This window comes from Rana temporaria, chromosome 3 (genome assembly GCF_905171775.1).
Source record: "Rana temporaria chromosome 3, aRanTem1.1, whole genome shotgun sequence".
Lineage (NCBI taxonomy): Eukaryota > Metazoa > Chordata > Amphibia > Anura > Ranidae > Rana > Rana temporaria.
In genome coordinates this window covers 102,800,019-102,826,655 of record NC_053491.1, presented here as the reverse complement: position 1 = coordinate 102,826,655, position 26,637 = coordinate 102,800,019, and the positions used below count along the sequence as shown (strand labels likewise).

Sequence of the window (26,637 nt, the reverse complement as noted above, 5' to 3'; positions counted from 1 at the left end):
AACTTTGTGCGGGCGTAGCGTATGGTATTTACGCTACGCCGCCGCAAGTTAGGCCCCGTACACACGAGAGGATCCATCCGCTGGAATTGAACCGCGGACCGGCTCCAGCGGATAGATCCCCTGGTGTGTACAATCCAGCGGATCTGTTTCCGACGATTTTTATCCCCTGGGATGGATTTCCAGCGGATAAAAATTTTAAGACATGCTTTAAAATCTATCCGCTTGAATCCATCCCAACGGATTGATCCGCTGGTCTGTACAGACTCACCGGATCAATCCGTCGTAATGATTCGACGCATGCGTGGAATTCCTTATATGACAGCATCGCGCACGACGCCACGTCATCATCGCGGCGACAGCGCGACACGTCATCGCGATGGGATTTCGGCGCGGATTTTGATCCGATGGTGAGTACACTCCATCGGATCCAAATCCACGGAAATCCTCGAGAGGATTTATCCGCGGATACGGTCCGGCGGACCGTATCCGCGGATCAATCCTCTCGTCTGTACCCGGCATTAGAGAAGCAAGTGCTGTATTCACAAAGCACTTGCGTCCTAAGTTACGGCGGCGTAGCGTAAATGTGCCGGCGTAAGCAAGACCCCACGTAAATGACGTTATCAACGAACGGTGCATGCGCCGTCCGTGGACGTATCCCAGTGCGCATGCGTCGGATAGAATTCCTAAGATACGTCGAACACTGCCTACGACGTGAACTTAACTTACGCACAGCCCAATTCGCGTACGACTTTCGCAAACAACGTAAAAAGATAGGCTTGTTCCGACGTCCGTACCTTGCATGGGCTGCGCCACCTAGGGAGCAGCTTTACCTTTACGCCGGCGTATCTCTTACGTAAACGGCATAACTAATTGCGACGGGCGCACGTACGTTCGTGAATCGGCGTATCTTGCTCATTTGCATATTCAACGCGGGAAAACAACGGAAGCGCCACCTAGCGGCCAGCGTAAATATGCACCCTAAGATACGATGGCGTAGGAGACTTACGCCGCTCGTATCTTAGCCTAATTTAAGCATATCTGTTTTCCAAAATACGCTTAAATTTACGACGGCGTAGATTCAGAGTTACGACGGCGTATCTACTGATACGCCGCCGTAACTCTCTCTGAATCTAGCTGATTGGGGCCACCTAGGTCACCAGAACTAATGTCACCATTGGAAACCCCCCCCCCCCCCCCCATTACTATTGAAGGGACAACACAAAATTTGGGATTTTCTTTTACTTTCACTTTTGATAGTAATGGTAAACAGAACATATTGAGAGGGTGAATCTCCCCAATGGGGGCAGAGGTAGCAATAAAAACCAGACAGATGTTCTAATTCCTCTCCACGGTATCAAAAAAAAAAAGTTAAAAAAGGTTTGCCCTTAATTATACTTTAAATGTTTCCCCTTTTTTACATTGGGCTCATTCACATTACGTTTGTTCTGTCATTTCATTGGCATTGGTATGTAGTTCTAACTCCTTTCAGCCCCGTTTGTCAGAGAACCCTACAAGCACTGGGCCTAAAGTGTGTACTGAACTGAATGGCATAGATCACACCTTACAACAAGTGATTTGCAGAATACTGCCCATAAAAACACCCTGCGATGAATGCATACTTACATCAAATGGTGATGTGAATAAACTTCAGTTAACGTCTGCTGACTTCCCCCTGTTCTGATCCCTGCTATGACCACTGTCTATAGCAGGGATACTGAATTAAAATTCACAGAGGTTCGATCAGTACAATTTTCTTCCAGGAGAGGTCCTTCAAATCACAGCCTCCCTCTTCTCTTATATCACAATACTGTTTATACATAAGTGTCTTCAGTCACCCCTTGCATATCACAATCCCCCATTTACATCATAGTCCCTCACTTCACATAACAGGTTCCCCTTCACAGGAGTGTCCTCAGCCCCCTTCAAATCCCCCCCAACCTCTTCACAGGAGTGTCCTCAGCCCCCTTCAAACCCCCCCCCAACCTCTTCACAGGAGTGTCCTCAGCCCCCCTTCAAATCCCCTCCAACCTCTTCACAGGAGTGTCCTCAGCCCCCTTCAAATCCCCCCCAACCTCTTCACAGGAGTGTCCTCAGCCCCCTTCAAACCCCCCAACCTCTTCACAGGAGTGTCCTCAGTCCCCTTCAAACCCCCCTCCCCCCAACCTCTTCACAGGAGCGTCCTCAGCCCCCTTCAAATCCCCCCCAACCTCTTCACAGGAGTGTCCTTAGCCCCCTTCAAACCCCCCCCCCAATCTCTTCACAGGAGTGTCCTCAGCCCCCTTCAAATCCCCCCCAACCTCTTCACAGGAGTGTCCTCAGCCCCCTTCACATCCCCCCAACCTCTTCACAGGAGTGTCCTCAGCCCCCTTCACACCCCCCAACCTCTTCACACGAGTGTCCTCAGCCCCTTTCACACCCCCCAACATCTTCACAGGAGTGTCCTCAGCCCCCTTCACACCCCCCAACATCTTCACAGGAGTGTCCTCAGCCTGCATCACATCCCCCAACCTCTTCACAGGAGTGTTCCCAGCCCCCTTCAGACCCCCAACATCTTCACAGGCGTGTCCTCAGCCCCCTTCACATCCCCCAACCTCTTCACAGAAGTGTGTGATAGACGTGAAACTAAAATGAAAATTTTATGTTATGATTAGAAATATTAAAGTGTATTTCGGTTAATATTTCTTTAGTATATTGCTTATTTTCCTTGATAAGTTCTATCAGAGATTGTTTTAAAGGGATTTGATGTTTTGTGAAAAGCAGAACTGTTTTCCAAATTAAGAAGCAGAGGACTTTTCAAAGGAAGCTAATCCATTTCCCTCCCCCCTGCATTCCTGGAAATTTCACTTTGGATAAGCAATTGTGGATTCTCTATAGGAAACTGACTTTGCCCATCCCCCACATCCTGACTTTTACAGACCCCAGAAGGAGCCTGTATGACTTTTGGAAGAACATGAAATGGACTTGTGAGGAGAAACCACCCTTCTATATGAATTGACCAATAAAAGACTCACAAGGGTGATGGGGAGGGATTGATGGGTGTGTATTTTGTGACATCATGAAGTCAATAAATCTAAGAGGAGAAGGCCGCCTCCCTCTCTCCTTTTTCATTCTTTTACTACATTCTCTGTGTGTGCATCTGTCTGTTCTGCTCTTCTCTCATCTTCCTGCTGTGCACTTCAGCTCCAGACCACAAGAAGCTGTGTGTGTGTGTGTGTGTGTGTGCGTTCGTTTGTCTTTGCTTATTTCCACAGATTATACCAGTGAATCATTACAAATCTAAATCAATTGACGCGCCAACGTGGTTTTTTTGGACTTCAAGGTCAGGAGTGCGGACCCACAAGAAGCTGCCTGAGGGATGAGATTTTGTCTAGCATTGACTGGGACGTCATGAACCCCAAATCACGGTGAGTGTAGTTTTTTTTTCTCCTCACTTTGTGTACTCAATGTAAGACATATTTTTCCCTCATCCAGTTTGTCTGCACATCCCCAGCCTTTCAAAGGCGGTATCTCCTTGTCCAAAACCTTTTTTAAACAAAGGCAAACCCGGCTTGTGCTGATTCACTGCTATTAATTTTTTTTGGTGTCTTGCTGCCTGTGAGTAGAAGGGTGCGCTGTAAGGGTGTGAGTAGAAGGGTGAGCTTGTGGGTTGTTTGCTGTCTGTTTGTGGTGTGAAATCGGCCTCCTGAGTTAGGTACTGGTCGTGCATCGTCTCGGATTAAGCCGATGTGATAAAGGTGGTGTGCACGGGGAGGGCATGCTGGCTGGGTTGAGCCTGGGATTCAGCTCTAAGGAAGTTAGCTGCGAAGATATGGGTTTGTTTTATTTTATGCTTGTGAAAAATATTCCAAACCTGGGTTAATTGGGGAACTGGGATTCTGGGGTTTATTTGAGTATGTCTGTGGTGAGATATTGAGTCAGCTTTTCCACATTTTGTCCTTGCTTTGAATAACGCGGGGGTTTTGTTTACTGAACTTCCCTGTGCTAGGAAAGGTGGGGGCTGAGCTGGAGGAGGTCGTTTTTGTGTGGCTTCTGCTAGCTGGCTATCTGTCTATATTTTTGTGTCTTAAATTGTTTTTTCCCTTACACTTCTGCCTTTTGTCAACAGCTACATACTAATTAAGGGTTTTCTAACCAGCATACTTAACTCTTTCTTCTCTGTCTTTCTGCTAATGTGTGCCTGAAACCTTTTGCCTTTTGTCACAGCTGCATACTAATTAAGGGTTTTCTAACCAGCATTCTTAACTCCTTCGTCTCTGGCTTCTTGCTCTGCTAACTGTGCTGATTTGTGACCTGAAACCCTATGCCTTTCATCACAGCTGGATACCAATTAAGGGTTTTCTGCCTAGCAGTCTTAACTCTTTGCAGTCTGAACAGGAAACTTTTTCATTTCTGTGCCTTTCCTAGTTAATTTTTTTTGCTGGGATAATCCTTTTGTCTTTCTCAGTATGTATGTGTTTTTATTATGCTGGATAACTGTGTTTGACTGAATAGAATATCTGTTTTTTTTTATATATATATAAATCGACTGCTGTTGTCGCTGACTTCTGTTTTTAATATCTGGCTGAAGTTTGAAGTTTTTTCTCTCCTCCTTGCTTTGTTTTTACTTTTTCCTTAAACTCCTGATTCCCCCCCTCCGCCATTTTCTTCTTAGATCCTCCCGTCTTCTCCAAATCTTTGCCGCTCTTTTTCATAGCTCCTCCCCCCTCCGCCATTTTCTTCTTAGATCCTCCCGTCTTCTCCAAATCTTTGCCGCTCTTTTTTCATAGCTCCTCCCCTCTCCACCATTTTCTTCTTAGATCCTCCCGTCCAACCCTTTCTTTGCTGCCTACTACACAGCCCCCTATCTTCCCCTCCCTCTATGTAGCATGCTGATTGTACTGACTGTGCTAGAAGTGATTTGATTGCGTCTAATGGTACATTGTGTCTGTAACATATAACTTATGGTGTCTTTCTTTGCATGCACTTTTCGTTTGGGTTCTCAACTCTGTGCTGGAATCGAACTCTTTCTTTCTTATTTCTTTCTCCTTTCTTCAACCCTTTTTTTCTTCTTCCCATTGAAATTCATTGATCCCTTTTCCCAATTCCTTGTTGGCAAGTGGTGAATGAATTCTTCTTATTATTATTTTTGCTGTTTTTTTTTATATTTCTGGGATGCCTCCCTGATATAATATATACTCCTGCCCCCTCCCTGGTGGGGGGATAGAACTGGGTGTGTGAGGAATGTGGGAGGTCCAGACCCCTGCATCCTGCCCGCCCTGAGCTCTGCCACATTTGCAAGTTGGAGGATAGCCCCTCTCTCCCCCCCCCAGGGACGACAACCTAGGAGACAGTTTTTTTTGTAACACAGAGTTTTTTTTAACAAAAGGTTGCCTTTGGATATTGCACTGTCTATGTCCGTTAGAGTCTACGATTTCAGTTGCTTTGTCGCAATTAATAAACGGTAATCAGTAAATAATGGGATATTTCTCCTGAGGTTTAAAAAATATGGAACAGACATTTGATGCACATAATAAGCAATTGTTAAGTCTTTATTTTACAGTTAAAATCTTCTACAGAGAATTAATTTAGGTGAATTATTTCGTCCCGTTTTTTTTTTTTTTATCCTTTTAATCGGATAGATTGAATGCGTGTTCTGTGGGGACCTGTCCCATCTGGGTTGCCCACTTACACTGACTATGCCATGCACTGTATTTTGACTTGATACATAGAGGGCTTTTTGCCAGTTTTGAAATTTATAATGTGATACCCAGGGCCTGTTATTGTCTTTTCGTTTCCCTCATGTTCTGCCCACGATGCCTGCTGGAAGCATGGGCCCCGCCCGACTGCTTGAGGCCGTGCCCCTTCCTTCCCCTCACGTTCTGCCCAACTGTATGCCCGGCTGGAGGAAGCATGGGCCTGCCCGGATGCTCTTTCCTGCTGAAGGCTTTGCCTCGTTCTGAACGCATATGGTGTCGCCTCCTGCCCGCTGCCCGCTGCCCATACTGGATTCTGTGCCCTCCGGCCCACGGGCCTTCTTCTTCATGCCCTCCTTAGTCTGTCCAGGGGGGGGTAACTACAATGCCACTTCGCTGGACAGACGCGTTGGGATGAGAATGATGTAGATGGGAGTGGCAGACCTACCTGAAGGTAGAATCCGCTCATATGCTGTCATGTGTGCCCAGACCTCAATGCCTTGACCTCATGGGGTGCCCAAAAGCGGTAGAGAGAGTGTGTAAATCCTGGCGTTCATGACTACAGAAGCTGTGTTCACAAGTCACAAATGAGGGATGAGGAGATTCTGGGTATCACATTGGAACAGTAGAACATTTTACATAGTACATTTAAATGGTTTTATTCCACATGCTGTGCCATGCCATCCTCAGGGTTAAGTGGGTAAGTGGCCCCAAGGGGGGAGCATTCAATACATTATCCCTTTCTGAAATCTTGTTTGAGACAGTCTCTAGATTAGATTGTTATGAGCTATGATTATGTGACCGCTTTTGAAAATAGGTAACTAATATTCGTGTACGAGTTTTTCTCACATTTCTGATGTAGGTACCGATAATTACCAATATCCCCTGGGTGATGATTAAGAGGTTCCTTCGAAAATATTCTCTGGAAGATGAGTGATATTATGGATTGTGCCGCCCAAATCTGAATGAAATTATATATCTTTTTTCAAATACATGGGATTGTGACCACTGGGGTTTGTGGGTTGGAATATCTCAAAGGGGGGTCCTTGTTACATGGGGTAATTAGTTAATTAATGTCAGAGTGTAAAGAAGTTCTTTAATAAGTTTAATTCTGCCTGTAAATGTTTATGAATATGTTTACCCCAACAACTGAAAATGTATTATGACATGTCAAAGCATAAATATGGGATTAGAACAAAGGTTTAATGGGAAAATTGTTGATTGAGATTGTGTGAAGAATTGTATACAATTCAGTAAATGGTAAACAACATGGTATTTTATGTTTAACTGAAATCCTACAGATCTGGTTGTAAGAATTAATAAGTTGAGGTTTGAGCAATGTTTACAACAGATTCTAAACTTGGGTTTGGTTTATTATAAGGTTCCCCAGAGAAAAATATTAAAATATGAAAGTTATGTTCAATCTAAAAAACTTTATAAAAAATATTATTAAAATTGTAAAAATAAAATTAAAAAATAAACAAGTGTTAAAAGTTATTATAAAATGACATTTCTGATAAAATATAGATTGTGAGTAATTATGAGTGACTTTATCAGTAGAAAACAATGGTCGGTTCATGCGCAGGGACTGGTCAGTGGATTTCATGAGATTTGTCCTCTAAGCGATCTTTTGTCGCTATTGGAAGTTAAGGAATGTCATGTTATAATGTGGTGTACATGATTTTTGGCAGATGTACAAACCAAATATGTTTTAAAATTTTTGAAAAAGAGTTAAAAATGAGAAAAACGATGCAATTCGATTGGATTGTATATGGTCTAAAACTTGTACAATCTGCTCCAAGCATGGGGGGGGACAGATGTTTTCCCTTAGAGGTCATTAACAGCAAATCAGGTTACAGGCTGTGGTGGTTTACAGGAGTGAGTGCTAGCTTGAAATCCGACTCCCAGTGTAAACATCCTCAACTTTGCCTAGTTTGAAGGGAAAAATAAATAAATATCAGAGTTTATGTTAAGTAAACTATGGAAGCGTATTATGAGGGTAAATCTTTCTTTAATAATAAAAGGTAATTTGTACACAATCATTAGAAGATCTGAAAGAAAGCCCTTATTAATAAAGTATTATTTTTCTCTTTCTTTTCCTTTCTTTCTTTTTCTCTCTCTCTCTTTCTTTTGCTCTTTCTTTCTTTCTTTCTCTCTCATTCTTTCTTTCTCTCATATGTTACTAAACTGTGGGTTTTTTGCACCATTTGGTTTGAAGAATACCTTACTTTGAGGGTGTCATTTTAAAGAGAATGATAATGGTGTTAATCTGCATAGCTTAAGAAAGTCAGTTAAAATAGTTTAAAAATAAAAATACAATATGGATAGATGATGCAGATGATGATGATTTATGGATTAAAATGTCACTTTCTAGGCTTCAGATTGACAAATGTATTAATGGAAGAATAATTGATCTCTTATATTTGGATCCATGTAGGGGAACAATGAAACTTCTGTATGTTCGTTTATGCTGAAGGCTGCTATGTTTGTTTAAACAGACATGCGACAAGAATATTCATGCTGCATGATCAGTCCTGAAAACTAGTGTAATGTAATAAAGTTTCTTTAGGAAATAAAATATTTAGGACAGAGCCCAATATAAAATTAAAATGCTAATGAAGGGAAATATAGTAATTTGGTGGGAACGGATGCTTTTATGAAATTTAACTTAGTAATGTAAATGTAGATTGGATAAATTCTGGTTGCTATGGTCAATAGAGGTTTGTTAACTATAAACAAGGATGCATTCCAGTATATTACTGAACACCTAGAGGCCACTTCACAAATGACTTTGTATAAAATTATGGCCTTATACAGGATATTAGGTGAACAAGGGGGGGCATTTAGAATGTCACCTGCGGACAATATTTTGGGTGATAACACATTTGTACTCAAATAGGTATAGCAATTCTGTTTATATTGGTTATGATAATGTTTTGTTATATGGACCGTGTCCTCCATTACCGTCCTTGTCTGTTAAGAAATAACAAAGAGAATAAACTGATAAAATATTCATTTCAAGGGGGGGCTGTGATAGACGTGAAACTAAAATGAAAATTTTATGTTATGATTAGAAATATTAAAGTGTATTTCGGTTAATATTTATTTAGTATATTGCTTATTTTCCTTGATAAGTTCTATCAGAGATTGTTTTAAAGGGATTTGATGTTTTGTGAAAAGCAGAACTGTTTTCCAAATTAAGAAGCAGAGGACTTTTCAAAGGAAGCTAATCCATTTCCCTCCCCCCTGCATTCCTGGAAATTTCACTTTGGATAAGCAATTGTGGATTCTCTATAGGAAACTGACTTTGCCCATCCCCCACATCCTGACTTTTACAGACCCCAGAAGGAGCCTGTATGACTTTTGGAAGAACATGAAATGGACTTGTGAGGAGAAACCACCCTTCTATATGAATTGACCAATAAAAGACTCACAAGGGTGATGGGGAGGGATTGATGGGTGTGTATTTTGTGACATCATGAAGTCAATAAATCTAAGAGGAGAAGGCCGCCTCCCTCTCTCCTTTTTCATTCTTTTACTACATTCTCTGTGTGTGCATCTGTCTGTTCTGCTCTTCTCTCATCTTCCTGCTGTGCACTTCAGCTCCAGACCACAAGAAGCTGTGTGTGTGTGTGTGTGTGTGTGTGTGTGCGTTCGTTTGTCTTTGCTTATTTCCACAGATTATACCAGTGAATCATTACAAATCTAAATCAAGTGTCCTCAGCTTCCCTTTACATCACCCCCACCCCCTTCAAAGTAGTGTTCTGAACCCTCCTTCATTTGCAACCATGTCCTAGCCCCTCTATACAGTCATGTCCACTGCCCCTCCCTCAAATCACCACCCCCACAGTCATGTCTTCTGCCCCCCTTCACAATACCCCACTCACAGTCATATCTTCTGCTCTTCTTTACATCCACCCCAAAGCCGTGTCCTAGCCCCCCTTCACATCACCCCCTCACAGTAATTTCTTCTGCCCCTTCACATCACCCCCCTCATAGCCATGTCCACTGCCACCTTCACATCATCTCCCCCCCTCCACAGCAGTGTCCTATCCGACCTTCACATCACCCACCTTCCCTTTTAGCCAGGTCGTCTGCTCACCTTTACATCACCCCCTCCCCGCCCGCCCCTTAGCCATATACTCTGCCCTCCTTCACTTTTCTACCTTGCACAGTTATCAAGGACATGGGTCAGGCGGCACAGCAGAACTGGATGGAGGGCGGTAGTGAGAGCTAATATTTTAATATTTTAAGTTAACCAGCAGGTGATTGGTTTCTAGGATTCAGAGTGGTCCTAGCAACCAATCACCTGCTGTCAATAAGAAAAGTTAACTCCGGCAGCTCCTGCCCTCCGTCCAGAACTGTACTTCCTCCTATTCTGTTGTAAGAAAGACAGTGGTGGAGGCTTGGGGAAAGAAGTGGCTCCTTAACCAGTTCAGCTCCAGAGCAATTTGTTATATTTTTTACATACATGTAAAAATCTTAAATCTTGGCAATAAAATTAATTAAACCCCCAGAACATTATATATTTTATGAAAGCAGAGGCCCTGTACAACAAAATGTACTTGCAAATTTTTGTTTCATATGATATTTGCACAACTGTTTATTAAAGTATTTGTTAACCCAAAACAAAAAACACAATTAATACTGCTTCTTTAAAGCATATTATACAGCACAGTGCTTGTGCTGTATCATTTGGCCCCCTGTAACACCTGAAATACCTGGCTGATCCTGCCAGTTTCTGCCCTCCTCTTTGTAAAATGACCACGGTGTATTATGGCTGCTGAGCCCTGACACAGTGGTCAGTTTATGTGCCTTTGTCAGCCTCCTGGCTTTGTTTTGCAGCACCACTGCACAGGCCCTAACCTTGCATCCACACAAGGTTGAGGTTAGGGCCTGTGCAGTGGTGCTGCAAAACAAAGCCAGGAGGCTAAAATCATTTATTTTAATTATTTATTTTCAATATTTTGAAGTGATGGTGGAAACCCCTGCCAGGGCAACTGTTTGTTTTCTTGTACTTTTCTTTCCAATTAAATACAAGTGGGCCAACAAGCACTAAAACAGCATATCTGCTATGGACTGTACTCCCTGGTGAGCATTAAACTTGAGCAAATCCCCCCAACAGAACACAATGGCCCGGATTCTCGTAGAACTTACACCGGCGTATCTCGAGATACGCCGCGTAAGTGTCAATGTGCGCCGTCGTATCTGTGCGCTGTGCCCATAGAAATAGATACGCCTGAAAATAGGCTTCCTACGACTGACGTAAGTTTTCTACGACGTCGTATCCTGGGCGCAGATTTACGCTGGCCGCAAGGGGCGCTCCCATTGATTTACGATTTAAATATGCAAATGAGTGAGATACGCCGATTCACGAACGTACTTGCACCCGGCTCATTAATATACGCGGTTTACGTAAGACGTACGTCCGGCGTAAAGTTAAGCCTCATAAAGCAGGTGAAAGTCATGTTAAGGTATGGACCAGGGAACAGCCGTCGTATTTTACGTTGTTTACGTAGTAGTATGTGAATAGGGCTGGGCGTAGGTTACGTTCACGTCGTAGGCAGTGATTCGACGTATCTTAGGGAGTATTTCCTACGTGATTCTGAGCATGCGCACTGGGATGCGTCCACGGGACGGCGCATGCGCCGTTCATTCGGCCCATCATTTGCATGGGGTCACGAATCATTTAAATGGATCACGCCCACTTCCACCTACTTTGAATTAGGCCGGTTTACGCCGAAGAATTTACGTTACGCTGACGCAACGTTGGGAGCAAGTGCTTTGTGAATACTGTGCTCGCCGCTCTGCGCGACGTCGGCGTAGCGTATATTCGATACGCTACGCTGGCATAACTATGCGCCGAGGTACGAGAATCCGGGCCAATATGTATAGCATGTGCCTAACATATAAATGCTTTGCACCTAAGTGAGCAATTTATTTACTAAGAATCAAGGGGGTAGTCTAGCTTAGGCAGAAAAATTGTAGATATATAGGTTGAAGTCCCTCATACCAGTCGGACTCAACACTGAGCTGAATCTCTGGTTAGAGGAAGGTATTTTACTCTCTGCCATTTGTCTTAATTTTGTAGCTTAGGCAGAAGCAAGTATAATAGTCTGCACCTGTAACTGGTTGTGTACACTGCATTTGTATTGACAGAAATAATATTTTTATTAAGGAAATTTACATGGAACTTACGTGTTTCAGCCAAAGGTTGGTTTCCATGATCTGATTAACTTCATCCTGTGGGCATACACAAATAATCAGTTACACTATTATACAACAGCAATGGGTTTCAATAGTTTTAATGTACAATACAGATTGTTAAAGAAGAATTCATGGCTATATTATACATAGTTATATTGGTGCAACTTTAATTAGTGTAACTATGTATATACCACACCTCGTCAATGCTCCTGAAATGTGGAAGTCACTGAAGTAAACACTACTAAAAATAAACACTACTCCAGTGATCTCCATTTGCTTCCAGGTCCTGTTCTGTGTGGGATGCCATTCACAGATTGCTTTTCATTTTCTGAATTAATGTAAAGCATTGGACCAGGTGGAGAGGTGTGCAGTGACGTCATGCTCTCCACCTCGTCCAATCAGAAAATGCTTTACATTCATTCAGAAAATGCAAAGCATTCTCTGAATGGTGCCCGTGCCAAGCATACCAAGCTGGACCAATGTAACTTTATAAAAACATACAATGCCTGGAATTCATTTTTAAAGTGGATCTACAGGCAAAATGTTTTTCTGTTTTTATGTAGAGTAGGGAAGTATGGGCACCCTTTTCAGTTTTTTTTTCTCTGACTGTGTTCCCAATTGGGAGGATCATTTTCTGTAACTATCAACAGGACAGAAAGTAAGAAGAAATCGAAATGTACAGCTATAACTGGAACAGAAGGTGGGAACATTTCCAATGGGGACACATGTCAAATTTTGAATTTTCCCTCCCTTAATGTGGATATTTTATTCCTCTTTCTGTTGTGTCTTAATGACAGAAACAAGGTCAATGAAAAGAACAATATCCTGTTTTTCATTTTTCAGTTTATAGTTACAACCATCCCAAGACACACACAAATATGGCCAACATTAAAAATATTCTTTAATAATCAAGAGCGTTTCTAAAAATCATTTCCAGAATTCCTATCCCTTAGCCATAGAAGTATTCCTACAGAATTCCTGAAAAATATATCTGTGTTAGAGAAACAGCTGCTCCAAGATGCCATGGCCAATTTAACTCTGATACTCCCCTCCAGAAGACATCACGTTGACAAATGGTGAGGAAAAGTGATGAGCCAACACGCCCCGGTTCGGTATGTACCAGAACTCCCGAACATGGAAAGAGTTCAGGACCTGAGCCGTGAACCTACCTATGAGGCTTCATTTCCATGGACGTTTTTACAGCCACTTTTCTAAATGTTTTTTGCAGCTTAAAAACGGCTCTCCATGTTAGTCTATGGCCTCATGCCCACCATGACGTTTTTGAGCTGTAGATGGCTGAGCCGTTTTTAAGCTGCAAAAAAAACCCAGGACCAGTGCATTCTGAAGCTCCAGCGTTAGAGCTGTAAAAAACGCCAGACGTTAAAAAACGCTAAAAAACGATACCGTGGCGTTTTTTAGCTCCAGCTCAAAAAAATATAAAAAAACACATGGACAGGCGTTTTTAAGCTGTAAAAAAGGCTAAAAAAACTGGCTGTAAAAACGTCCATGGAAATGAATCCTTAACCAGTTCCCGACCCGCTCATGTACATATACGTCAGCAGAATGGCACGGACAGGCACATCAACGTACCTGTACGTGCCCTGCTTGACGGGGGTCCGATCGGGACCCCCCCGGTACATGGCGCGGGACGGTAATCTTCAGGAGCGATCCGGGATGCGGGGGCGGCGGTTCGTTTTTGTCCGCCCCCTCCGGATCGCTCCCCAGCCAATCAGCTTCCTACCCCGCCCTCCTCTGCCTGCATTGTAAACACAGGCAGAGGAGGAAGTGATGACACCGCTCCTCCCGCCGGTATATTCGTCCGGCGGAGGAGCGGAGACATCACACAGTGAGTACACAAGCACTACACTGACACACAGACACATAGGCTTACATTCCCACCCCCCCCCCGGTCACCCCCCGATCACCACCCCCAGCCCCCCCTGTCACACTGTCACTAAATAACAGTCATCATTTACTGATCACTGCATTTAGTGTCAGTGTGACAGGCAGTTAGTGTCAGGCAGTTAGTGTTAGGTCCAGGATAGCCCCCTACCCCCCCAATAAAGGTTTTAACCCCTTGATCACCCCCTAGTTAACCCTTTCACCCCCATTTTGCCAGCGTCACTAAGCGATCATTTTTCTGATCGCTGTATTAGTGTCGCTCGTGCCACTAGGTAGCTAGTTTTTTTTTTAGGTTCGCCGCCATGTTTTTATAGCGTTAGAAAATTTATGGGGGTACCTAACGCTATAAAAACATGGCGGCGAACCTCAAAAAAAAACTAGCTACCTAGTGGCACGAGCGACACTAATACAGCGATCAGAAAAACGATCGCTTAGTTAAGCTGGCAAAAGGGGGGTGAAAGGGTTAACTAGGGGGTGATCAAGGGGTTAAAACCTTTATTGGGGGGTAGGGGGCTACCCTGAACCTAACACTTTTAACCCCTTGATCACCCCCTAGTTAACCCTTTCACCCCCCTTTTGCCAGCGTCACTAAGCGATCGTTTTTCTGATCGCTGTATTAGTGTCGCTCGTGCCACTAGGTAGCTAGTTTTTTTTTGAGGTTCGTCGCCATGTTTTTATAGCGTTAGAAAATTTATGGGGGTACCTAACGCTATAAAAACATGGCTGCGAACCTCAAAAAAAAACTAGCTACCTAGTGGCACGAGCGACACTAATACAGCGATCAGAAAAACGATCGCTTAGTGACGCTGGCAAAAGGGGGGTGAAAGGGTTAACTAGGGGGTGATCAAGGGGTTAAAACCTTTATTGGGGGGGGTAGGGGGCTACACTGGACCTAACACTTTTAACCCCTTGATCACCCCCTAGTTAACCCTTTAACCCCCCTTTTGCCAGCGTCACTAAGCGATCGTTTTTCTGATCGCTGTATTAGTGTCGCTCGTGCCGCTAGGTAGCTAGTTATTTTTTGAGGTTCGCCCGCCAGGTTTTTATAGCGTTAGGTACCCCCATACATTTTCTAATAAAGGTTTTAACCCCTGATTGCCCCTAGAGTTAACCCTTTCACCCCCTATTGCCAGCGTCACTAAGCGATCGTTTTTCTGATCGCTGTATTAGTGTCGCTGGTGCCGCTAGGTAGCTAGTTATTTTTTGAGGTTCGCCCGCCAGGTTTTTATAGCGTTAGGTACCCCCATACATTTTCTAATAAAGGTTTTAACCCCTGATTGCCCCTAGAGTTAACCCTTTTACCCCCTATTACCAGCGTCACTAAGCAATCGTTTTTCTGATCGCTGTATTAGTGCCGCTAGGTAGCTAGTTATTTTTTGAGGTTCGCCCGATAGGTTTTTATAGCGTTAGGTACCCCCATACATTTTCTAATAAAGGTTTTAACCCCTGATTGCCCCTAGAGTTAACCCTTTCACCCCCCTATTGCCAGCATCACTAAGCGATCATTTTTCTGATCGCTGTATTAGTGTCGCTGGTGCCGCTAGGTAAATAGTTAGTGCCAGTAACGCTTACACCCACGCGCAAAGCATACTCCCCCCATATGTGGAATTACACCCCAAAATACATTCTGCTGCTTCTCCTGAGTACGGGGCTACCACATGTGTGAGACTTTTTGGGAGCCTAGCCGCGTACGGGACCCCAAAAACCAATCACCGCCTTCAGGCTTTCTAAGGGTGTAAATTTTTTATTTCACTCCTCACTACCTATCACAGTTTCGAAGGCCATAAAATGCCAAAATAGCACAAAAACCCCCCAAATGACCCCATTTTGGAAAGTAGACACCCCAAGCTATTTTCTGAGAGGGATGTCGAGTCCATGGAATATTTTATATTTTGACACAAGTTGCGGGAATATGATAAACTGATTTTTTTTTGCACAAAGTTGTCACTAAATGATATATTGCTCACACATGCCATGGTTATATGTGGAATTGCACCCCAAAATACATTTTGCTGCTTCTCCTGAGTACGGGGATACCACATGTGTGGGACTTTTTGGGAGCCTAGCCGCGTACGGGCCCCGAAAACCAATCACCACCTTCAAGATTTCTAAGGGCATACATTTTTGATTTCACTCCTCACTACCTATCATAGTTTTGAAGGCCATAAAATGCCAAGATGGCACACAACCCCCCCAAATGACCCCATTTTGGAAAGAAGACACCCCAAGCTATTTGCTGAGAGGCATGTTAAGTCCATGGAATATTTAATTTTTTTGCCCCAAGTGATTGAATATTGACCAAAAAAAAAAAATTACAAAACGTTGTCACTAAATAATATATTTCTCACACATGCCATGGTTATATGTGGAATTGCACCCCAAAATACATTCTGCTGCTTCTCCTGAGTACGGAGATACCACATGTGTGGGACTTTTTGGGAGCCTAGCCAAGTACGGGACCCCAAAAACCAATCACCGCCTTCAAGATTTGTGTGAGTGAAATCAAAAATTTATGTCCTTAGAAATCTTGAAGGTGGTGATTGGTTTTTGGGGTCCCGTACGCGGCTAGGCTCCCAAAAAGTCCCACACATGTGGTATCCCTGTACTCAGGAGAAGCAGCAGAATGTATTTTGGGGTGCAATTCCACATATAACCATGGCATGTGTGAGAAATATATCATTTAGTGACAACTTTGTGCAAAAAAAATCAGTTTGTCATATTCCCGCAACTTGTGTCAAAATATAAAATATTCCATGGACTCGACATGCTTCTCAGCAAATAGCTTGGGGTGTCTACTTTCCAAAATGGGGTCATTTGGGGGGGTTTTGTGCTATTTTGGCATTTTGGAGTAGGTAGTGAGGAGTGAAATAAAAAATTTGTGCCCTTAGAAATGCTGAAGGCGGTGCTTGGTTTTCGGGGCCCCGTACGCGGCTAGGCTCCCAAAAAGTCCCACACATGTGGTATCCCCGTACTCAGAAGAAGCAGCAGAATGTATTTTGGGGTGCAATTCCACATATAACCATGGCATGTGTGAGCAATATATCATTTAGTGACAACTTTTTGTAATTTTTTTTTCTTTTTTTTGTCATTATTCAATCACTTGGGACAAAAAAAAAAAATATTCAATGGACTCAACATGCCTCTCAGCAGTTTCCCTGGGGTGTCTACTTTCCAAAATGGGGTCATTTGGGGGGGTTTTGTACTGCCTTGCCATTTTAGCACCTCAAGAAATGAGATAGGCAGTCATAAAATAAAAGTTGTGTAAATTCCAGAAAATGTACCCTAGTTTGTAGACGCTATAATTTTTGCGAAAACCAATAAATATACGCTTATTGCGATTTTTTTTACAAAAGACATGTGGCTGAATACATTTTGGCCTAAATGTTTGACTAAAATTTAGTTTATTCGATATTTTTTACTTTTTGTTATAAGAAAAATTATTTTTTTTTCAAAATTTTCGGTCTTTTTCCATTTATATTGCAAAAAATAAAAATCGCATAGGCAATCAAATACCATCAAAAGAAAGCTCTATTTGTGGGAAGAAAAGGACGCAAATTTCGTTTCGGTACAACATTGCATGACCGCGCAATTACCAGTTAAAGCAGCGCAGTGACAAATTGTAAAAACACCTTGGGTCTTTAGACAGCGTATTGGTCCGGGGCTTAAGTGGTTAAAGTCTATGGGACCCGAACTTGAAAAATCAAAGGTCCCCATTTCGAAGACTTATATGCAGGTTATTGGCCAAAGAAAGGATATGGGGGCCTGGGTACTGCCCTGGGGACACGTATGAATGCAACACTTTTTACAGGAGAAGTGATTTTAATGATTATTATTATTATTTAGGTACTTATATAGCACTATCAATTTACGCAGCGCTTTACATATACAATGTACATTCACATCAGTCTCTACCCTCAAGGAGCTTAAAATCTAAGGTCCTTAACTCACATTCATATACTAGGGCCCATGTAGACAGAAGCCAATCAACCTAGCAGCATGTCTTTGGAGTGTGGGAGGAAACCGGAGTACCCGGAGGAAACCCACGCAGGCACAGGGAGAACATGCAAACTCCAGGCAGGTAGTGTCGTGGTCAGGATTCGAACCAGCAAACCTTTTTACTGCTAGGCAAGAATGCTACTCACTATACCACTGTGATGCTTAAAAACAATAAAAATGAAAAATTATTTTAAATATAAGGGGGGGGGGTCCCTTAGTCTGCCTGTAAAGTGGTGCATCTGTACCATGTATAGAACCTGTTGCAGAAAAACTGACATATAAAGAAAAATATGACATTTAAATAGATTTTTTTCGGCTGTAAGCCATTGCTGGTCCTTTTGGTCTGGTATGAGTTTAAGGGGTACCCCACTCAAAAAAAAAAGTGGCGTGCCCCCCCCCAAAATCCATATTAGACCATTATCTGAGCATGAAGCCTGTGCTTTGGGGCAGGCTTCAAAGCTCCTTGTTGATGGGATCAAGGGCCTCTTCCTGACATCCATGGGCTGTGGTTGTGGGGGTCTGCAGGCAGGGCACTTGTCAGAATCTGGAAAACTCCCTTTAACAAGGGGGTCCCCAGATTCTAGCCTCCCCATGTGAATGAGTATGGGGTAAAAAACAACAAATGTCCCTCGATGTAGATACATCATGATGCCGACCCCCCCAAAAAAAGAACTGCCTGCGACGAAGGCTAACCGCCATCTGCCAGTTCTTAAATGGGTAAGGGGCATGGCCACCTGGTGACGTCACCTGGTGGCAATGTCCCCATGTGATGTCACCAATCGTTGCATGCTGTGTTGGTGGTGTCATATGAGGCAGTGCAAGCAGGTGATGTCACCAGTTGGCCCTGCCCCTTACCTATTTAAGAACTGTCAAATGGCAGAGCAGGACGTCAATGGTTAGCCTTCGTCATGGGCATAGCTTTTCTTCTTTTTTTTGGTCCGATGGTGCGGCGGCCATCGAGATTGACGATGGATCTACATTGGGGGACATTGTTTTTTATTTTTAATAGGATATTTATTTATTTTTGGCACTTTTTTGGGTGAATGAGTAGGGCCCCTTTTTTTAAGGAATAGATTTTGGGGGGCCCCCATGTCGTTTAAAAAAATAAAATAAAAAAGTGTAGTTCCCCTTAAAATATTTGCCAGACCCAAAGGGCCTGCTATCGATTTTTTCACATTTTTTTATTGTCAACAATGTTCTTTTTTTTATTCAGCTGTCAGCGGGGAAGCCCGCTGACAGCTGATGAATCATCTGTTATTTAGGAATGTGGTGGCCGGCTTCTTGGCTCGCTTCTTAACAACCAGCTATTCAAAGGGCAAAGCCTTACACCTGACCAGCTGTCAGGTGCATTGCTTCAGCCAATCTGGGCTTAGAATACACTGTGCAGTGCACATGACAGGCGAACATCCTACTTAACGCCCCCACAAATTCGGGTGTTCACTCAACAGGCGATGTTCGCGACAAATTTATGCTCAGTCAACACTAGTGAGGAATTTGCTTTGTGACCAACCAGTGGCCAATCCAAAAGGCAGGTGTGGTGGTACATTTCAGTCTTATTTAATCAAAAGCAACAAAAATAACAAAAAAAAAGCATAACAAATCAAATCCTCACCACTTTGACAAGCTGGGACATTGACACCTCAAACTGCACGATTACAGGATCGGATACGTTTTCCACTGGTCGAATGTATGGGTTGTAGTTTTCAAACAAGGTTGTATATAACTTGTGCTCAGCATTAGAACAAGCACACACTGAAATTGAAACAAAGTGTTAAAGTTATAAAGTGTTCAGTAAGAGAATATAAATAGGAGGAAATAAGCTAGGAAGCAGGTAGGAACACTTCAATGTGCCCTGTCCTACAACTAGCTAAAAGCACTAAGTAGAAGAAATCTGGGCATTATCTAACTAGTCTAAAAAATGCTTCACCCCCCCCCCCCAACACCTATACTAACTAAGCTGTAAAAAAAAAAGATGCATATACCTACCTATTTTCAGACTGCCCTGGTCTGGTAGCGTCATCTCCCCTGACCGGACCAGGGCGGCCTGACAATAAGTATAGTTATACTGTAAGTATAGACATTTTCCTTACACAGGTTAGTTAGTATCTCCGCCACTGGTTTTAACTGGTTCTCACACAAACAGTACAGAGGCTACCAGCCACCCAAGCAATGGTCCATTCACTCCAGCTCTAATAGACAGTCTAGGCCAGAGGTCTCAAACTGGCAGCCCTCCAGCTGTTGCGAAACGACAAGGCATGATGGGACTTGTAGTTTTGCAACAGCTAAAGGGCCGCCAGTTTGAGACCTCTAGTCAAGGGGCTGTCTTTTTGTGATTTATTTCTGGTAAGTAACAGGAGAGGGGCTAAGGCATGTGATACCCCAAAACGTTAGTACTTAGCAATTAGAGGACAGTCTTCTCCTTGAGCAACTGTGAATATTGGTCAGTCAGAGGCCTCATAGGCAAGTCTCTTTGGTATCTGGTTACCCTGCACCACCATGCAACTATTGGTACCAGTGCAATCTCAGGAACACTGCACAGTACAGAAAGACACTCTTCTTAAAGAGGAGTTCCACCTAAAAATGGAACTTCCTCTTAACCCACTCCTCGGGGGGGGAGTGGGGGCTTCAGGAGAAGGGGACTTCCTCCTTCCGCCGAGGGGCTGGAAAGGCGATTAGCTTAATCGCCTTTTCACAGCCCCTCCCTGTAGGCGAGCGCCTGTCCAATCGGACGACGCCGTGCCGCTCGCACATGCGCAGTGCCGCTTGCGCATGCGCAGTGGGTGCCCGGCCGTGAAGCCGAAAGCTGTCACTGCCGGGGGCCCACACTAGAAATGAAGACGCCGGCCGGCGAGGGGGGGGAGGAGCGGAGCCCCGGCCGGCACGGCGCTGGAGCCGTGGAGCAGGTAAGTGTCTGTTTATTAAAAGCCAGCAGCTACACTTTTTGTAGCTGCTGACTTTTAATAAACTTAAAAAATGGGTGGAAAACCCCTTTAAAGTTCACAGTCCAGGAGGCTGCTAAGAACCTGGAATGGCCAGAGACCCTGTCAGAGTAGTCTCAGCTTACATTACCTCTGGCACTTGCAGTATATCCAAAAAGCATGCAGTCATCTAAAATCATTTCAAGGTCATTACTCACAAGTTCCCAGGACAGCTTCCAGCTTCCTCTGGACACAATTCAGTGAGTAAGACAGGTCCCAGATGCCTTTGGTGAAGTCCTGCAGTCAGTTCCTGATCGCTTCCAGGTCCCAGCTCTGCCACCATTGAGACCTCACCGTACAACAACACAATCCACAGAGTAGATTGGAACTCTCCTGAGAGAGAAAGAGACCCATCTCTCCAGTGCTTCAGACTATTTATCCCCTTTCCAGCCCCATTCTAGACACTCCTCTCCAGGGGTTGGACATTTGAATCCTTCCTGCTTCAGCTCTAGAAACTTCTTTCATAGATAGGGAAAGTAATCAAACTCCTAGCCTGTGAAGCCATGAACAGACCAGGACAAATGACCATTGCTCCCTTGATTGTTGAAGGAACCAAAAACAACATTTACCTGACATCATACACTAGGGGGGTGCTACATATCTTAAAGTAAAACTGTGGCCTGTCTGTGGACATACAAGTATTTACATATTCTTAACCAGCAGTAAATAAGCTTGCAAATATCCTACATTGACCTTCATAGCTGCTTAAAATGTATCCTTAGAGCTCACAACAGAAGTGCCAGAAGTCCTTAAAGGGCTTGTAAACCCTCGGCCTTGCCTATACTTACATGCTCATTTTGCACAGAGCTGATCCTTTTCTTTTGGGGTGCCCCGCTGGTGCTTCAGGCCCCTCCTTTTCATTGGGTGAAAGCCACTTTCCCTGGGAGCACCTGTGCAGGCTCCTTCCCAAGTCCCACTGCTGCGTCCATTGACACAGACAGTGGGACTTGGCCCCCCCTTGCTCCTGTGACACTGGATTTAATTGACAGACGCAGGGGCCAATGTCTCTTGCTGCTATCAATCTGTCCAATGAGGAGAGAGACAGGGCTGGAGACGCTGCACTCATGCACATCACTGGATCGGATCGGGCTCAAGTAAGAAAGAGGGGGGTATGGGGGAGCTGCAGCACAAAAGGTTTTTCACCTTAATGCATGGAATGCCTTGAGGCTTGAGGCCTTGAGCCTTAAAGGTTTACAACAACTTTAACTCTCAGCAGCTTGGCTCACCCTGCCCCCCTTCCCAGAGCACCTGCTCTTTGTTTATATTAGAGATGTAAAGGCTGGAGGGCTGTCAAGTCACTGCTGGAAACCAAATTCAATGCTTCTCCTGTAAAATTAGAAAATGTATTGATTCACATGAGGGATTATTTTAAAGCTTACAGTATCGCCGGGTGGTTACAAAATCATTAAAATTCTCCCCCTTCCTCACAGATGATAAAGAATCTAATGCTCTTTCCAGGGACTACCTTAATCCACAGACCCATGGTCTTCCTCCCTGCCAAGTCCATTTGGGGCAACTGGTCCCCGGAAGTCACTTTTCTGGCCAGTCTCCAACCTGTTTTTTCACTGTCTCTTTCACCATTGCTTCTGCTGTATATTTGAGGATGAATTGTTCCACAAAACATGCAGCTACAGAGGTCAGTAAGGGCTTATTTTAAAGCCCAACTTTGGGTGGTAACAAAATCGGTAAAATTGCCCCCAACCTCCACAGATGTTAAAGGATCTAATACTCTTTCAAGGAGATGAGATAACAGAGTAATAATTAAAGTGACTTTGAAATAACTAAGGTGGTTCCAAAGGCATTCTATGCATTAAAATAAAAAACCTTCTGGGTGGAGCAGCCCCCCCAGCCCCCCCCCCCCAATACTTACCTGAGCCCCATCTTGATCCAGTGATGTTGCACAAGAGTATTGGCTGTCCAGGACTCTCCCTCCTGCTTGGTTGGGACAGCAGCGGGCGTCAAGTCAGTGAGCCAATAAGGAGAGAGAGCTGCTTGCTGTGGGAGCACTTGGCAGGACAGAGGGGCCAGGAGTGCTGGCGTTGGACCTGAGAAGAGGAGGATCCAGGCTGCTTTGTGCAAAACCACTGCACAAAGCAGGTAAGTATGACACGTTTGTTATTTTTAAACAGAAAAAAACAAGACTTTAATGTCACTTTTATCCAAGGCCACTTGGTTCCTCCCTGCCAAGCCCAATTGAGGAAACTCATTCCTGAAGTCACTCTTCTTTCTGGTCTCCAACCAGTCTTATCACCCCATGTCTTGTCAACATAATCACATACAGTGCAGGTCCACTGGCCTTGTAATCAGGATCTTCATGCAAGGCCTGCTTTACGTATTATGTGCCTATTGATAATAATAATAATAATAATAATAATATTATTAATAATAATATTGTTACCTATATTTTAAAATGATTGTAAAGCCTCATTTTTTCTCCAAAAAATATAACAAACATGTCATATTTACCTGCTCTGTGATATGGTTTTGTACAGAGCTACCCAGATCCTCCACTTAACAGGTCCCTCTTCGGTGTTCCTAGCCCCTCCCTCCTGTTGAGTGCCCCCCACAGCAAGCAGCTTGCTATGGGGGCACCTGAGCCGAGCTACTGCTCTGTGTAGCCATTCAGACATGGAGTCCTGGTTTCGCAACGCCCCCTCTCTCTCCTAATTGGCTAACTGACTTTGATTGACAGCAGCAGGAGCCAATGGTGCCTCTGCTGTGTCCCAGCCAATCAAGAGGGAGAGTCCTGGACGGCTGAGACACTCATGGACATTGTTGGATAGAGAGGGGGCTCAGATACGTATTAGGGGATCTGAGGGTGGCTGCTGCACACAGAAGGCTTTTTATCTTAATGCATAGAATGTATTAGGATAAAAAAACCTTCTGACTTTACAACCCCTTTAAGTAACATAGATTTCATAGAACTTTACAAAAGCAAGATGCAGGACCAAGTACATTTTAGAAATAATGTAGCATCACAATATAATATTATATAAATATATAAGAATAAGGCCCCCTTTTTAATCTAAGTATTAAACCTTACTGAGTTGAACAGGATACCAATCATTGTTATAGGGCCGTACAGGCAAGGGGTGGCTCTTTTGGTTTAAGCCCCAGGTAAGCAATAATTATGTGCTTTATAATGACTGTTTCCATACATATTTTACCTCCTGGTCCTTCAGGAGTGGTTGATGGCACTATTCAATGTGTAAAAATTATAGATAGAAAAAAAGTGCAAGAGCTATGTCTTGTCTGAGGTGTGTGGTCATCTATTTTAGATCACCTATCAAAACCTTTATCTCCTTGAGGTTTATCAAGTTTATATATATTAACCCGGTATGGGAGGTGCAGTAAAAGTTAGGTATGGTGCAGATTTTGATGTATTTTACATGCTATTCTATCTATCCCTAATGAAGGTGCATTTTTTTGGAAACCACAGCAAAGAGACATCACTGCTTGGAAAAAAGATGTCAATAATATCCATAATCATATTAGACAAGAACTGCCTTTTGTAAAGTGTGTTGAAATTAATGAATTCCATTCTATCTAATGAAAAAGTCTTTACGTGTAGAAAATGTAGGATCAACACCCAGTAAATGAAGGACACTGTTCCTATAATGATATTGACTTGAATACATGTTCATAACATTTATGGTTTCATCTCATCATTTATTGAACATTACAGAATAGGCCAGTTTATGAAAACCAGATAGCTGTAGGTAGTATTACATGAAGTTAATGTTAAATAAATGTTAAATAAATATTACAACGCACAACTTGCAAATATCATATACTGACGATTGTAAATGTGCATTTAAAAAAAAAAGTTCTTGGTATATTTCAACTTTATTTAGGTATATTGAAACAATTTCTTGTTCAGTGAATAAGTGCTTATACTGTACCTGCCAATTCAAATAGCCCTCTAATATCTAGTACTGCATTTCTCAGGTATGCATGCACCTAGCCATATTTCTGACATTTAAAATAAACCCTAAAATTTTAGTTTTTAAATTTTTAGAAATGTGCCTGCCATGCAGCTTGATTAATAAATTTGTAATTTGATGTAATTAAATATAAAATGATTAAATGCATGCTATCACTTAGGTGTCGATGGTAGTATATAGACATAATTCAGGGTTAGTTATTTGAAACTGCCACATGTCAAAGGGAACTGATAAACATTTGCCGATATAAAGGGATTCACATAATAATCAATCAGATTACGAATAAATATAATATACAAAAGAGAGAACAAATGAAGCAAAGTTTTATACAAGGAGATATCGCAAATATTTAACTTCATCTTGGACTGTATTTTACCTCTCAATATCACATTTAGCATATAGGTATAAAAAGAATAAATCACACTGTATGTAAGGTGATTTTAATGTATGCTTGAATCAGTGCAACACATTTTTATACATGCATAAATATCCCCTTCCCAGGTCACTATGTGTCACAACCTGTTATAAAGAATTATGGATACTACTCACCCTTACTTAATGCCAGAATTATTGTGCATACATACAGCCACTTCATTGTCTCCAACATACGGAAAACACACACATGCAGATCCATAGGGGTGTAGTCAGACTGACACTAGCAGATGCTGTAAAACAAGGGTCTGCACTACACTATCTGATAAACTTATGAGCAATAAAGCAGCTTTGTCCTCCTCCCCCAGCACAACCTCTCCCTTGTATAAGCATGAACAAACCACAAATTACCAGCAAACAACGGCTTCAAATATGCAATGTGTAACGCAATTAGGTTTGAATTATTTTTAAAAAACAATATTTATAACAGCCTTTGTCATATTATTTTAAAAATATATTGTCGCTTTTGTGAGAATTTGAATGCAATGAAACAAAAAAAACAAAATGTAATGTATTGCAGTTTACCACTCCTTAGATTTCTGGTTTCTGCATTTCTATTTTTAGCTTTTTTTTTTCTCTCTATTTTTACCTGGTGATTTGGCCAGTAACACGCTTCCTGTCTTAGGGTGTCACCCCTCCACTGGAGGAGATACTCAAACACCTTTGGAGAGCAGCATTGCCAGTCTGGGCAGATGGAAGTGCTAGAAGCACTAGCATATTGGCAGATGCAGTTAGCTGTTCAGAGGTGGCCCATCCATTAAGGGTGCACGGGCATTGACCCCTCTATCCACGCCACCCCCTATATCAGGGATATGCAATTAGCGGACCTCCAGCTGTTGCAGAACTACGAGTCCCATGAGGCATAGCAAGACTCTGACAGCCACAAGCATGACACCCAGAGGCATGATGGGACTTGTAGTTTTGCAACAGCTGGAGGTCCGCTAATTGCATATCACTGCCCTATATGGTTAATGGATAGATTCATGCTTGGAAGAATCTATCCAAGGCCGCCGCGGCCACCCCCTATTTATGCGTCTGGCCCCTTTCAGGACGCCAGGCGCATGAATTACAGCGGTGGGGGTGTTTTTTTGAAGAACCCGATTAGAGCTAGAGGCTTCAAAATAGGGTGGATTCGGAGCGCAGAGCATTGCGCTCAGAGCCCATCCAGGTGTGTTAGAAAAGCAAATTAATATATTTTTTTCTAACACTGAATCGCCTCTCCGCCAATCAGGAAGCACAGGTCTAATACTGGTTTCCTGATTGGCTGCAAGGTCCAGTGATCCTATTGGATTTCTAGGAGGAGGGGAGGAGACGCACAGCGGAAACGCCCGTGATCTCAGAAGAGGATACAGGAGACACTGCCAGATGCCCACTGCAGCCTGATCCCCTGCCTGATGTGCCTGATGATCCCCACCGCTGTGTGCTAGCCGATCCACGATGCTGTGTGCCCGCCGATCCACGATGTGTCTGACGATCCCGTCGCCAATGAAGTTAGTGCCAGTGGGC

The 26,637-nt window shown here is 43.2% G+C and overlaps 1 protein-coding gene across 1 annotated transcript in view; it reads right to left on the bottom strand.

The window, feature by feature from the left end:
• The window catches only part of LOC120931562 (neuronal acetylcholine receptor subunit alpha-3-like), a 45,214-nt gene extending 19,696 nt beyond the window's left edge, over window positions 1-25,518 (bottom strand). The window contains exons 1-3 of the mRNA XM_040343131.1: window positions 25,249-25,518; window positions 19,390-19,529; window positions 11,871-11,915 (exon numbers count right to left, since the gene is read on the bottom strand). Coding sequence (XP_040199065.1) covers window positions 11,871-11,915; window positions 19,390-19,529; window positions 25,249-25,333 — 270 coding nt within the window. The 5' untranslated portion in view covers window positions 25,334-25,518. The remainder of the gene's footprint in view (window positions 1-11,870; window positions 11,916-19,389; window positions 19,530-25,248) is intronic.
• Window positions 25,519-26,637: the final 1,119 nt, after the last annotated feature.